The 13,923-nt window shown below is 50.0% G+C and overlaps 1 protein-coding gene across 1 annotated transcript in view; it reads left to right on the top strand.

Moving 5' to 3' along the window:
• Positions 1-11,283, top strand: part of LOC122842788 (echinoderm microtubule-associated protein-like 6) — a 24,982-nt gene extending 13,699 nt beyond the window's left edge. The window contains exons 20-29 of the mRNA XM_044136957.1: positions 799-1,001; positions 5,709-5,820; positions 6,290-6,417; positions 6,578-6,719; positions 6,811-6,963; positions 7,455-7,586; positions 7,922-8,010; positions 8,214-8,390; positions 10,543-10,759; positions 10,888-11,283. Coding sequence (XP_043992892.1) covers positions 799-1,001; positions 5,709-5,820; positions 6,290-6,417; positions 6,578-6,719; positions 6,811-6,963; positions 7,455-7,586; positions 7,922-8,010; positions 8,214-8,390; positions 10,543-10,759; positions 10,888-11,018 — 1,484 coding nt within the window. The 3' untranslated portion in view covers positions 11,019-11,283. The remainder of the gene's footprint in view (positions 1-798; positions 1,002-5,708; positions 5,821-6,289; positions 6,418-6,577; positions 6,720-6,810; positions 6,964-7,454; positions 7,587-7,921; positions 8,011-8,213; positions 8,391-10,542; positions 10,760-10,887) is intronic.
• The last annotated feature ends 2,640 nt before the right edge of the window (positions 11,284-13,923 follow it).

Genomic DNA, 13,923 nt, shown 5'->3' with positions numbered 1-13,923 from the left:
CACACACACACACACACACACACACACACACACACACACACACACACACACACCCACACACACACACACACACACACGCACGCACACACACACACACACACACACACACACACACACACACACACACACACACACACACACACACACACACACACACACACACACACCTACACACACACACACTGGGTTTTCTTCTTCTTCTGTTCCAGTTTAATAAATGTTTTTATTAAATTAACAACAGAATCAGATTTTTGGCCAAACATTAAACCTTTTAAAATTCAGTTAAAACTTTTTTTGCCTCATTAACCAGAAACATTAAAAACATTTTATGATGCTAAAAAGGAAGAAAACTAAAACTTGAGTAATTTCTGAAGGATCCTCTGAGCTTCATCTCAGTTTAATGTTTCCTCAGTTTCTCTTGTTTCACAAAGTTCTTCATTTTGTTTCCCGTTTAGATTTTTAACTGATTTCTGCAGCAACTAGATGAGAAATATATTCCAGCCCAGAGCTGGAGAGAATCCGCTCCGTGTTTTAGTGACGTTCATTCATTCATTCATTCAGCAGAAGTTTTCTGTTCTGGTTCTCCTGAATCTCAAACTTTCTCTCTTCTGTTGTCTCTGAGTTTTTCTGTACTGCAGATTTTTCATCTCATCTGTTAAAATCATCTCAGTACTGCAAATAAAATGATCAACAATAAATATTATTTTAACTCCTGATGTTTTCATCATTTTCTCTTCAACCAGTTTCTCTGTAGAAACTTTCTTTTCTCTCTCCTGCTCTTCCTGCTCCGTCCTCCAGGGGGCGGCCTGACCTTCAGGCGCGGTGCGTTCAGGAGCGTCGGGCGTCCAGAGACCATGATGTCGGTGTGTTACGGCCGCAGCGAGGCGCTGGTTTTCTCCGGCGGCGCCAACGGAGACGTTTACATCTGGAAGGAACCGATTCTGCTGAAGACGGTGAAAGCTCACGACGGACCGGTGTTCACCATGTTCTCTCTGGACAAGGTGAGGGATGGAGGGATGAGGGATGGAGGGATGGAGGGATGGAGGGATGGAGGGATGGAGGGATGAGAGATGGAGGGATGAGGGGATGGAGGGATGAGGGGATGGAGGGATGGAGGGATGAGAGATGGAGGGATGAGGGGATGGAGGGATGAGGGGATGGAGGGTTGAGGGGTTGGAGGGATGGCGTGATGAGGGGATGTGGGGTTGGAGGGATGGAGGGATGAGAGATGGAGGGATGAGGGGATGGAGGGATGAGGGGATGGTGGGATGTGGGGATGGAGGGATGTTGGGATGGAGGGATGAGGGGATGGAGGGATGAGGGGATGGAGGGATGGAGGGATGAGAGATGGAGGGATGAGGGGATGGAGGGATGAGGGCAGGAGGGATGAGGGGATGGAGGGATGGGGAGATGAGGGGATGCGGGGCTGGAGGGATGGAGGGATGAGAGATGGAGGGATGAGGGGATGGAGGGATGAGGGGATGGAGGGATGAGGGGATGGAGGGATGGAGGGATGGAGGGATGAGGGGATGGAGGGATGAGGGGATGGAGGGATGGAGGGATGAGAGATGGAGGGTTGAGTGTATGGAGGGATGAGGGGAGGGAGGGATGAGGGTTGGAGGGATGAGGGGATGGAGGGATGAGGGGATGGAGGGATGAGGGATGGAGGGATGAGAGATGGAGGGATGAGGGGATGGAGGATGATGAGATGGAGGGATGAGGGGATGGAGGGATGGAGGGATGAGGGGATGGAGGGATGAGGGATGGATGGATGAGGGGATGGAGGGAGGAGAGATGGAGGGATGAGGGGATGGAGGGATGTGAGATGGAGGGATGAGGGGATGGAGGGATGGAGGGATGAGGGATGGAGGGATGAGGGAGGGATGGAGGGAGGGAGGGATGAGGGAGGGATGGAGGGATGGAGGGATGAGGGAGGGAGGGATGGAGGGATGGAGGGATGAGGGAGGGAGGGATTGAGGGATGGAGGGATGAGGGAGGGAGGGATGAGGGGATGGAGGGATGAGGGGCTGGTGGGTTGTGGGGATGGAGGGATGGAGTGATGTGGGGATGAGGGGATGGAGGGATGGAGGGATGGAGGGATGAGAGATGGAGGGATGAGGGGATGGAGGGATGGAGGGATGAGGGGATGGAGGGATGAGGGGATGGAGGGATGGAGGGATGGAGGGATGAGGGGATGGAGGGATGAGGGGATGGAGGGATGGAGGGATGAGGGATGGAGGGATGAGGGGATGGAGGGATGAGGGGATGGAGGGATGAGAGATGGAGGGATGAGGGGATGGAGGGATGAGAGATGGAGGGATGAGGGGATGGAGGGATGGAGGGATGAGGGGATGGAGGGATGAGGGGATGGAGGGATGAGAGATGGAGGGATGAGGGGATGGAGGGATGAGGGGATGGAGGGATGGAGGGATGAGAGATGGAGGGATGAGGGGATGGAGGGATGGAGGGATGAGGGGATGGAGGGATGAGGGATGAGGGGATGGAGGGATGGAGGGATGGAGGGATGGAGGGATGAGGGGATGGAGGGATGGAGGGATGAGAGATGGAGGGATGAGGGATGGAGGGATGAGGGGATGGAGGGATGAGGGGATGGAGGGATGGAGGGATGAGAGATGGAGGGATGAGGGGATGGAGGGATGAGAGATGGAGGGATGAGGGATGAGGGGATGGAGGGATGGAGGGATGAGGGGATGGAGGTATGAGGGATGAGGGGATGGAGGGATGAGGGGATGGAGGGATGAGAGATGGAGGGATGAGAGATTGCGGGATGAGGGGATGGAGGGATGGAGGGATGAGAGATGGAGGGATGAGGGGATGGAGGGATGGAGGGATGAGGGGATGGAGGGATGAGGGATGAGGGGATGGAGGGATGAGAGATGGAGGGATGAGAGATGGAGGGATGAGGGGATAGAGGGATGGAGGAAAGGAGGGATGAGGGAGGGAGGGATGGAGGGATGGAGGGATGAGGGGATGGAGGGATGAGGGGATGGAGGGATGAGGGATGAGGGGATGGAGGGATGAGAGGTGGTGGGATGAGGGGGTGGAGGGCTGGAGGGATGGAGGGATGAGGGATGAGGGGATGGAGGGATGAGGGGATGGAGGGATGAGGGGATGGAGGGATGGAGAGATGTGGGGATGAGGGTATGTAGGGATGGGGGTATGGAGGGATGAGAGATTGAGGGATGAGGGGATGGAGGGATGAGGGGATGGAGGAATGAGGGGATGGAGGGATGGAGGGATGGAGGGATGGAGGGATGAGAGATGGAGGGATGAGGGGATGGAGGGATGAGGGGATGGAGGGATGGGGGGAGGAGGGATGAGGGGATGGAGGGATGGAGGATGAGAGATGGAGGGATGAGGGGATGGAGGGATGAGGGATGGAGGGATGAGGGATGGAGGGATGAGGGGATGGAGGGATGAGGGGATGGAGGGATGAGGGATGGAGGGATGGAGGGATGAGAGATGGAGGGATGAGGGGATGGAGGGATGAGAGATGGAGGGATGAGAGATGGCGGGATGAGGCGATGGAGGGTTGAGTGATGGAGGGATGAGAGATGGAGGGATGAGGGGATGGAGGGATGGAGGATGAGAGATGGAGGGATGGGATGGAGGGATGAGGGATGAGGGGATGGAGGGATGAGGGGATGGAGGGATGAGGGGATGGAGGGATGAGAGATGGAGGGATGAGAGGTGGAGGGATGAGGGGATGGAGGGATGAGGGGATGGAGGGATGAGATGGAGGGATGAGGGGATGGAGGGATGAGGGGATGGAGGGATGGAGGGATGAGGGGATGGAGGGATGAGGGGATGGAGGGATGAGAGATGGAGGGATGAGGGGATGGAGGGATGAGGGTTGGAGGGATGTGGCGATGGAGGGATGAGAGATGGAGGGATGAGAGATGGAGGGATGAGGGGATGGAGGGATGGAGGGATGAGAGATGGAGGGATGAGGGGATGGAGGGATGGAGGGATGGGGGATGGAGGGATGAGGGTTGAGGGGTTGGAGGGATGTGGGGATGGAGGGATGAGAGATGGAGGGATGAGAGGTGGCGGGATGAGGGGATGGAGGGATGTGGGGATGGTGGGATGAGAGATGGAGGGATGAGGGGATGGAGGGATGAGGGGATGGAGGATGAGAGATGGAGGGATGGGGATGGAGGGATGAGAGATGGAGGGATGAGGGGATGGAGGGATGAGAGATGGAGGGATGAGAGATGGAGGGATGGAGGGATGAGGGGATGAGAGATGGAGGGATGAGGGGATGGAGGTATGAGGGATGGAGGGATGAGGGGATGGAGGTATGAGAGATGGAGGGATGAGAGATGTAGGGATGAGGGGTGGAGGGATGAGGGGATGGAGGGATGAGAGATGGAGGGATGAGAGATGGAGGGATGAGAGATGGAGGGATGAGGGGATGGAGGGATGAGAGATGGAGGGATGAGAGATGGAGGGATGGAGGGGTGGAGGGATGAGGGGATGAGAGATGGAGGGATGAGGGGATGGAGGGATGAGGGATGGAGGGATGAGGGGATGGAGGGATGAGAGATGGAGGGATGAGAGATGGAGGGATGAGGGGATGGAGGGATGAGGGGATGGAGGGATGACAGATGGAGGGATGAGAGATGGAGGGATGAGAGATGGAGGGATGAGGGGATGGTGGGTTGAGTGATGGAGGGATGAGGGATGAGAGATGGAGGGATGAGAGATGGAGGGATGGAGGGATGAGGGGATGGAGGGATGAGGGGATGGAGGGATGAGAGATGGAGGGATGAGGGGATGGAGGGATGAGAGATGGAGGGATGAGAGATGGAGGGATGAGAGATGGAGGGATGGAGGGATGAGGGGATGGAGGGATGAGGGGATGGAGGGATGAGGGATGGAGGGATGAGGGGATGGAGGGATGAGTGATGGAGGGATGAGAGATGGAGGGATGAGGGGTGGAGGGATGAGGGGATGGAGGGATGAGAGATGGAGGGATGAGAGATGGAGGGATGAGGGGATGGAGGGATGAGAGATGGAGGGATGAGGGATGAGAGATGGAGGGATGAGAGATGGAGGGATGAGAGATGGAGGGATGAGAGATGGAGGGATGGAGGGATGAGGGGATGGAGGGATGGAGGGATGGAGGGATGAGAGATGGAGGGATGGAGGGATGGAGGGATGAGGGATGGAGGGACAATCATCCTTAGAGCCGATCACAGCAGATCTTATAACTTCAGATTCTTTTTCCAGTTCATTTGTTCATTTATTTTTCTCTATTTACATTAAATCTGGAGATCCAGATTTGTGACCCGGTTCTACCAACAGAACCGGGTCATTCAGGTCCTGGTTAGAATATAATCATACAGTCGATTCCAATTGCTGGTTTTATAAAAATCAACATTTTCAGTGAAAAGCTGAAATCGTTTGTTCAGGAAGAAAGTTCTGATAAAACCAAACAGATTCAGGTTATTGATCCGGTTTATTGATCCGGTTCTCTGATCCGGTTTATTGATCCGGTTTATTGATCCGGTTCTCTGATCCGGTTTATTGATCCGGTTTATTGATCCGGTTCTCTGATCCGGTTTATTGATCCGGTTCTCTGATCCGGTTTATTGATCCGGTTTATTGATCCGGTTCTCCTCCCGCTGCTCTTCTCTCCCTCTGGATGAAATCTGTCGTTCTGCTGGATTCTCTCCTGGTTTCAGGGTTTTGTGACGGGAGGGAAAGACGGAGTGGTGGAGCTGTGGGACGACATGTTCGACCGCTGCCTGAAGACGTACGCCATCAAGAGGACGGCTCTGTCCCCGGGGTCAAAAGGTGAAGGATGGATGGATGTTAACTACTGAAGCTGTTAAACTGAACTCTGTTAGCTCTTAGAAAGGAGACGGTGGAGTTATAGTCCGGATCTGAACTGGAAAATGAAAACCACAGAAACTGGAGATATAAATAATTTATGTTTCATGTTTCATGTTGTTTCATCTTTATTATAAATATTTTTGTTAAAATCATCTTGAGATCAAATGTAACTTTTATTTAAATTAACATTTTAATTAGAAACTTTTCTGTGATATTTTACTGACAGTAACAGATTCATGTCAGCAGGTGAACAGCGCCCCCTGTGGACACGTGGTCACATGTCAACATGTTTAGATCCAGAGAATAAAAAATGTTTTCCTGCTGGTTGAATGTTCTGGGTTCTGATCCGGTCCAGGCGGCTGCTCATTCTGGTTCTCCAGAATCCCACCGTTTGCTCCAGTAACCAGTCTGAACTGGTTTGTGTGACCAGGTCTTCTACTGGAGGACAACCCGTCCATCAGAGCCATCACTCTGGGCCACGGACACATCCTGGTCGGCACCAAGAACGGAGAAGTTCTGGAGATCGACAAGACCGGACCCATGACCCTGCTGGTGCAGGTGGGAGTCAGAACCAGTCAGAACCAGTTAGAACCAGTTAGAACCTGTGGTTCTGGTAACCGGTCGGGCCGGGTCCAGTCCAGACCGGCGGGTCCAGACGGGCCGGGTTCAGACCGGTGGTTCTGGTAGCCGGGTCCAGACGGGTCTCTGTGGGTTGCAGGGTCACATGGAGGGGGAGGTCTGGGGTCTGGCCGTCCATCCGCTGCTTCCTGTCTGCGTTACCGTCGGCGACGACAAAACGCTGCGACTGTGGGAGACGTCGGCCAACCACCGCATGGTGGCGGTCCGCAAGCTGAAGAGAGGTGAGAACCAGAGCCGCAGGTTCTGTTGGGTCCAGGCTGTCTCTGGACCAGAACCGAGCCGTGGGTCCGACCCGCTGTGGTTCTGCCGCAGGCGGCCGCTGCTGCTCCTTCTCTCCGGACGGCAAAGCGCTGGCGGTGGGGCTGAGCGACGGCGCCGTCCTGGTGGTGAACGGCGACACGCTGGAGGATCTGCTGAGCTTCCATCACCGCCGAGACGCCATCTCTGACGTCCGCTTCAGCCCAGGTACCGACCCAGACCCGCTTCAGCCCAGGACCGTCTCACAAACTGTCTCCACGCAGTGAAAGTATTTTTTTAATAAGTTACTTATTAAAAGGTTTTTTTCAAATTGCTGCAGTTTGATTTAATTTCTGTCTCAAGTTGTTGTTTTTATTTTGTTTTTATTTTGTTTTTATTTTGTTTTTATTTTGTTTTATTTTGTTTTTATTTTGTTTCAGGTGAATCTTCTTATTTCTAGTCTTGTTGTTTGAAATGTTTTCACCAGTTGTTGCTTTTATTCCTGTTTTCATTTCACTGCTGAGTTTTTCTGGAATCAAAGTTTCTTTTTCGTTCATTTACCAGTGAATTTAGAGGCGGCATCAACATCTAGATTGTTTTTATCTGAAGGTGTTAAACTTTCTTTATTGTTCACTTTTTGAGTGATGCAGATTATCAAACCGTTTTGGACATTTCCAGAACCAGAGGAAGTTTGAAATGGTTTCTCGTCCTGCTCTCAGATCCAGGTAAATACCTGGCCGTGGCGTCACATGACAGCTTCGTTGACATCTACCACGTGTTGAGCACCAAGCGGGTCGGGATCTGCAAAGGAGCGTCCAGCTACATCACACACATCGACTGGGACGCCCGAGGTAAACCAGTTCCTGCTGGAGGACAAAACCAGTCACTGTGGATCTGAGCTGTTAGAAACAACAAGCTGGGTTAAAATGATTAGTTTTGAATCTTGTTCAATGTTTTGTTTTAAAACTTCCTCAATATTTATTCCTTCAGAAACTTGAAAATCTTTAAATCTTCAGGTTAGAATCACTAAGTTGTGTTTAAAGGTTTTTCCCTTCAGTTTTCTCTGAGTTGAATCTTGGTTCTTTCTGTTTGCCGGGTCCACATCCTCCCTTCCCTCCAGCCAATCAGCTTCCTCTCCTGTAACTATGGAGACGTTCTGTGATTTCTACCTGTCAACATGTTGCAGGTAAACTGCTGCAGGTAAACACTGGAGCCAAGGAGCAGCTGTTCTTTGAAGCTCCCAGAGGAAGAAGACAAACCATCCAGAACTCTGAGGCGAGTCTCTGCATGCAGACAGACCGGTTCAGAAACGTGGTCATGTAGAGCATATTCTGTAGTCAGCATGTTCCGGCAGCTTCCTGTTCCTGCTGTAAAATCTTTATATCAAAGCTCTTAAACACAACATGGTCTGATTTGTTACAGCTGAATCGTTCAAGTTCTGTTGGGTTTTACCCTGTCTGCTCTGTGTGTGTGTGCAGCTGGAGAGGGTGGACTGGTCCAGTTGGACCTGTGTTCTGGGCTCCACCTGTGACGGAATATGGCCGACTCACAGTGACATCACCGACATCAACGCAGCGTCGCTCACCAGAGACCGAACGCTGCTCGCCACCGGAGACGACTTCGGCTTCCTGAAGCTGTTCAGCTACCCAGTCAGAGTACGACACACACACACATATACGCACACACGCACACACACACCCACACACACCCACACACACACACACACACACACACACATATACGCACACACACACACACACCTACACACACACACACACATATACGCACACACATCACTGGCTTTGGTTGATTTAGTTGGTTGGTTGGATGTTGGTTGGATGGTTGGTTGGATGTTGGTTGGATGTTGGTTGGATGGTTGGTTGGATGGTTGGTTGGATATTTGGTTGGATGGTTGGTTGGATGGTTGGTTGGATGTTGGTTGGATATTTGGTTGGATGGTTTGTTGGATGTTGGTTGGATGGTTGGTTGGATGTTGGTTGGATGGTTTGTTGGATGTTGGTTGGATGGTTGGTTGGATATTTGGTTGGATGTTGGTTGGATGGTTGGTTGGATGTTGGTTGGATGTTGGTTGGATATTTGGTTGGATGGTTGGTTGGATGTCTGTTGGATGGTTGGTTGGATGGTTGGTTGGATGTTGGTTGGATGGTTTGTTGGATGTTGGTTGGATGGTTGGTTGGATATTTGGTTGGATGGTTGGTTGGATGTCTGTTGGATGGTTGGTTGGATGTTGGTTGGATGTTGGTTGGATGTTGGTTGGATGTTGGTTGGATATTTGGTTGGATGGTTGGTTGGATGTCTGTTGGTTGGTTGGTTGGATGGTTGGTTGGTTGTTGGTTGGATGGTTTGTTGGATGTTGGTTGGATGGTTGGTTGGATGTCTGTTGGATGGTTGGTTGGATGGTTGGTTGGATGTTGGTTGGATGTTGGTTGGATGTTGGTTGGATGTTGGTTGGATATTTGGTTGGATGTCTGTTGGATGGTTGGTTGGATGGTTGGTTGGATGTTGGTTGGATGTTGGTTGGATGGTTTGTTGGATGTTGGTTGGATGTTGGTTGGATGGTTGGTTGGATGTCTGTTGGATGGTTGGTTGGATGGTTGGTTGGATGTTGGTTGGATGTTGGTTGGATGGTTGGTTGGATGGTTGGTTGGATGTTGGTTGGATGTTGGTTGGATGGTTGGTTGGATGTTGGTTGGATGTTGGTTGGATGGTTGGTTGGATGTCTGTTGGATGGTTGGTTGGATGGTTGGTTGGATGTTGGTTGGATGTTGGTTGGATGTTGGTTGGATATTTGGTTGGATGTCTGTTGGATGGTTGGTTGGATGGTTGGTTGGATGTTGGTTGGATGTTGGTTGGATGGTTTGTTGGATGTTGGTTGGATGTTGGTTGGATGGTTGGTTGGATGTCTGTTGGATGGTTGGTTGGATGTTGGTTGGATGTTGGTTGGATGGTTGGTTGGATGGTTGGTTGGATGTTGGTTGGATGTTGGTTGGATGGTTGGTTGGATGTTGGTTGGATGTTGGTTGGATGGTTGGTTGGATGTTGGTTGGATGTCTGTTGGATGGTTGGTTGGATGGTTGGTTGGATGTTGGTTGGATGGTTTGTTGGATGTTGGTTGGATGGTTGGTTGGATATTTGGTTGGATGTTGGTTGGATGGTTGGTTGGATGTTGGTTGGATGTTGGTTGGATTTTGGTTGGATGGTTGGTTGGATGTTGGTTGGATGTCTGTTGGATGGTTGGTTGGATGGTTGGTTGGATGTTGGTTGGATGGTTTGTTGGATGTTGGTTGGATGGTTGGTTGGATATTTGGTTGGATGTTGGTTGGATGGTTGGTTGGATGTTGGTTGGATGTTGGTTGGATGTTGGTTGGATGGTTGGTTGGATGTTTGTTGGATGGTTGGTTGGATGGTTGGTTGGATGTTGGTTGGATGGTTGGTTGGATGTTGGTTGGATGGTTGGTTGGATGGTTTGTTGGATGTTGGTTGGATGGTTTGTTGGATGTTGGTTGGATGTTGGTTGGATGGTTGGTTGGATGTTGGTTGGATGTCTGTTGGATGGTTGGTTGGATGGTTGGTTGGATGTTGGTTGGATGTTGGTTGGATGTTGGTTGGATGGTTGGTTGGATATTTGGTTGGATGTTGGTTGGATGTTGGTTGGATGTCTGTTGGATGTTGGTTGGATGTTGGTTGGATATTTGGTTGGATGGTTGGTTGGATGTTGGTTGGATGTTGGTTGGATGTTGGTTGGATGTTGGTTGGATGGTGTTCAGTCCCTCCTCTCTCCATCAGGGTCAGTTCGCCCGTTTTAAGCGCTACGTCGGCCACAGCGCTCAGGTGACCAACGTCCGCTGGGCTCAGGATGACTCCGCCCTGCTGACGGTGGGCGGAGCCGACACCGCCCTGATGATCTGGGCCAGGGAGCGAGGAGGCGGAGTCAACAGAGAGCTGGACCCTCCGCCGGGCGTGGACAGCGAGGAATCAGAGGACGACATCGAGGAGGACGGAGGTGGGTCCGAACTCACACTCTGACTGGTTCCTCTGGTTCCTCTGACTGGTTCCAGTGAAACTCAGAGGTGATTCCACCAGTTCAGCCTCCCTGCTTCCTGGTTTCTGATGTCATTTCCTGTACTGCAGGTTACGACAGCGACGTCGCCAGAGAGAAGACGGTGGATTACGTGACGAAGATGTTTGCGGTGAGCATCAGAGAGATGAGAGGAACCAAACCTCACCAGCAGCTGAAGGAGCTTTCTGCTGAGGAGAGGTAGGAAACATGGCCGCCCTGATTCACCGCGGTTTGAATCCTCCAGACGTTACGGCTCTGATTCAGAGTTCATGAAAACTGCTGATGACTTTACTGCCCAGGAGGAGATGAGTCAGCAGGAAAACGGTTCATAAAGTGATGATCTGGCCAGATTCCAGACACAAAGTAGAGAAAGTCATTAATTACTCATTTAAACTGTCCAGTAGGGGAACATTTACCTTCCTAAGGGTCTGAAACAGGCTCCTCCTAGTGTCTGAAGCTGGTACTGCTTCCTAACGGCTCTGTGGTGCCTTCAGGTGTCGACTGGAGCCTACCGGCGGCTGGTGTTTGAGGTTCCTTCAGGGAAGCTGCTGAGCGACCAGAGCGCCATCGACAGAATCACCTGGGCGACCTGGACCAGGTAACCTTTGACCTCAGCCTAACCTTTGACCTCAGACCTGGACCAGGTAACCTTTGACCTCAGCCCAACCATCACTAGCTGCTACTCTGAGGCTGCTCTCCATTGGTCTCTCCAACAGCATTCTGGGAGATGAAGTTCTGGGGATTTGGCCTCGAAACGCAGACAAAGCCGACGTGATCTGTGCCTGTGTTTCCCACGCCGGCCTGAACGTGGTCAGTGGAGACGACTTCGGATTGGTCAAACTGTTCGACTTCCCCTGCACTGACAAGTTTGTGAGTTTCATCTGATAGATGATCGATATGTGGAATCACCATCATCATCACTATCATCATCATCATCATCATCACTATCACCAAAAATAAAAAACTTGTAAAGGTTTATCTCTGTTTCCTTGACTTTGGCCCGGTTCTGGTTCTGTTCTGACTTCAGGCCAAACACAAGCGTTTCCTCGGACACTCGCCTCACGTCACCAACATCCGATTCTCCCACGACGACAAACACGTGATCAGCACCGGAGGAGACGACTGCAGGTAAGACAATGATGGATCAGAACCAACCAGAACCAACCAGAACCAACCAGTAACAACCAGCAACAACCAGTACCACTGATCAGAACCAACAGAACTGCTGTTGGGTTCATCCGTTGAATCTGAGTGTTTATGTTTTAGATAAATCAGAATAAAGTTTCTAATTGGGTCTTTAGATCTTTGTTCTGTTTCCAGATGAAGGTTGTTTAGATTTAATTCATTTATTTTCTATAACTCTGTTTCTGTCGTCTAAAGTTATTTTAAATGGATCCTTCAGTTTTCTGCTCTGCTGTATTAATATTTTGACTGTTGTTCATATTATTAATTTAAACTGAAAATTAGTTTCTCTGTTTAGTTGATTAATGAAAAACGAACAGAAAATCTTAAAGTCCATCACAAAGTAGGTCAAAGTTTTATTTAAATAAAATGTATTTAGAAAATATAATCCTAATTTTCCCATCAGACAAAACAAACTAAAGTTTTTAAACATGATTTAAAATTCAGACACAAGTTTGAAATAGAAACCTGATCCCAACGTCTGAGATTTTAACATTTAGTTTTATTTAACTTGTTTCCACACTGATCCACACCAGATTCTGTTTCTGTTTTCAGTGTGTTTGTGTGGAAATGTCTGTAAAGGTCGGGATCCGAAGAACCTGAACAGAACCACAGTGATCCAGAACCACAGTGGATCCAGAACCACAGTGGATCAGAGCAGCTCGTCTTTTCTCTCTCCACAATCAGCCGGACAGACAGACAGATGTTGGACAGATGCTGGACAGACTCCGTGCCGCTGATGTGTCCAGATGTTCAGGGACCTTCACCTGGGATCAGAGCGGACGCTGCAGCGCCTCCTACAGGTGGAGGAAAGTTTGTGGTGAAATGTGGATCAGAACCTCTGAGGTTAAGAGAAACTCCTAACTTCACTTTGTGGATCCGTTTCTTCATCAAACACTTTAAAATGAACCTGCAGGCTTCCGTAGAGATCCAGGTCTGTGCTGAACTCCAAACTGGGAACTTTATCACTGAACTGGGATCCAGTTAGAAAGAAGAAAACCAGTTTGATCCTGATCCTTGACCTCGGTCACCAGACTGACTGTTAGCTACATGCTAACAAACCAAATATTTCCCAAACCTGAAACATGTTCACTGACATGTTGAGTCATAATGTGAATGATGGATTGAATGAAGCTTAAAGCATCAGAGGTCCAAGAATCAGATCGTCATTAATCCATGCGGCGGCCATGTTGGATTGGACTTTTGGGTTGGAAACTAGGATTTGTTTCTGGTGCAAAAGGAAACCAGAATAATGAGATGCAAAGATTTAAACTGAACTTCCATGAAGCCGCTGAACATTTTAGATTTTCAGATTCTTGCAGGTCAGATTGAAGCAGAAAGGCGTCAAATAAAAACTGATTTTAAAAAGTTTATAAAACTACCGTGGAAACTTTCACAGAAACACAGAAACTGATTTATTTCCCCTAAAAGCTGCAGAACCAGAACCAGAACATCAACACAAACATCTGGACTAAGAATCCAGTCCTGATGGAGACGATGGATCAGAAAACAACTTTAAACTTTTGTTTTCCTGAGAAAAGCTGATCGTCAAAGAGCCTCGGCTGCATCTGGACGTCGTCTCCCTGAAGTGCCTTTCTGGATCTTTCTGCCTGCTGGTCTCAGTCCTTCTGGACCAGGACCGGTCCAGTCCTACAGGACTCCTGGTGTTCTGGACCAGGAGTCCAGTTCTTCTGGACCAGGACTGGACAGCAGACGTTTTAAATCTTTGTTCTCTGACTGGATCGGAAAAAGATTCTTGGTGTTAGTTTGATTCCCATCCAGAGCATCGAGTTCTGACCCAGAGAGATTAATACCTGGAATATTTCATGTTTTCATGCCGGATGTGTGGATGAATTCTCTCTGTTGCTGTGAAACGTGTCAAAAACTCAGAGTAGATAAAATCATCTGGTTTTATTAGTGAAATG

Source organism: Gambusia affinis, linkage group LG13, assembly GCF_019740435.1.
Source record: "Gambusia affinis linkage group LG13, SWU_Gaff_1.0, whole genome shotgun sequence".
In the NCBI taxonomy this organism is placed as follows: Eukaryota; Metazoa; Chordata; class Actinopteri; order Cyprinodontiformes; family Poeciliidae; genus Gambusia; species Gambusia affinis.
This window is presented reverse-complemented; position numbering and strand designations above follow the sequence as displayed.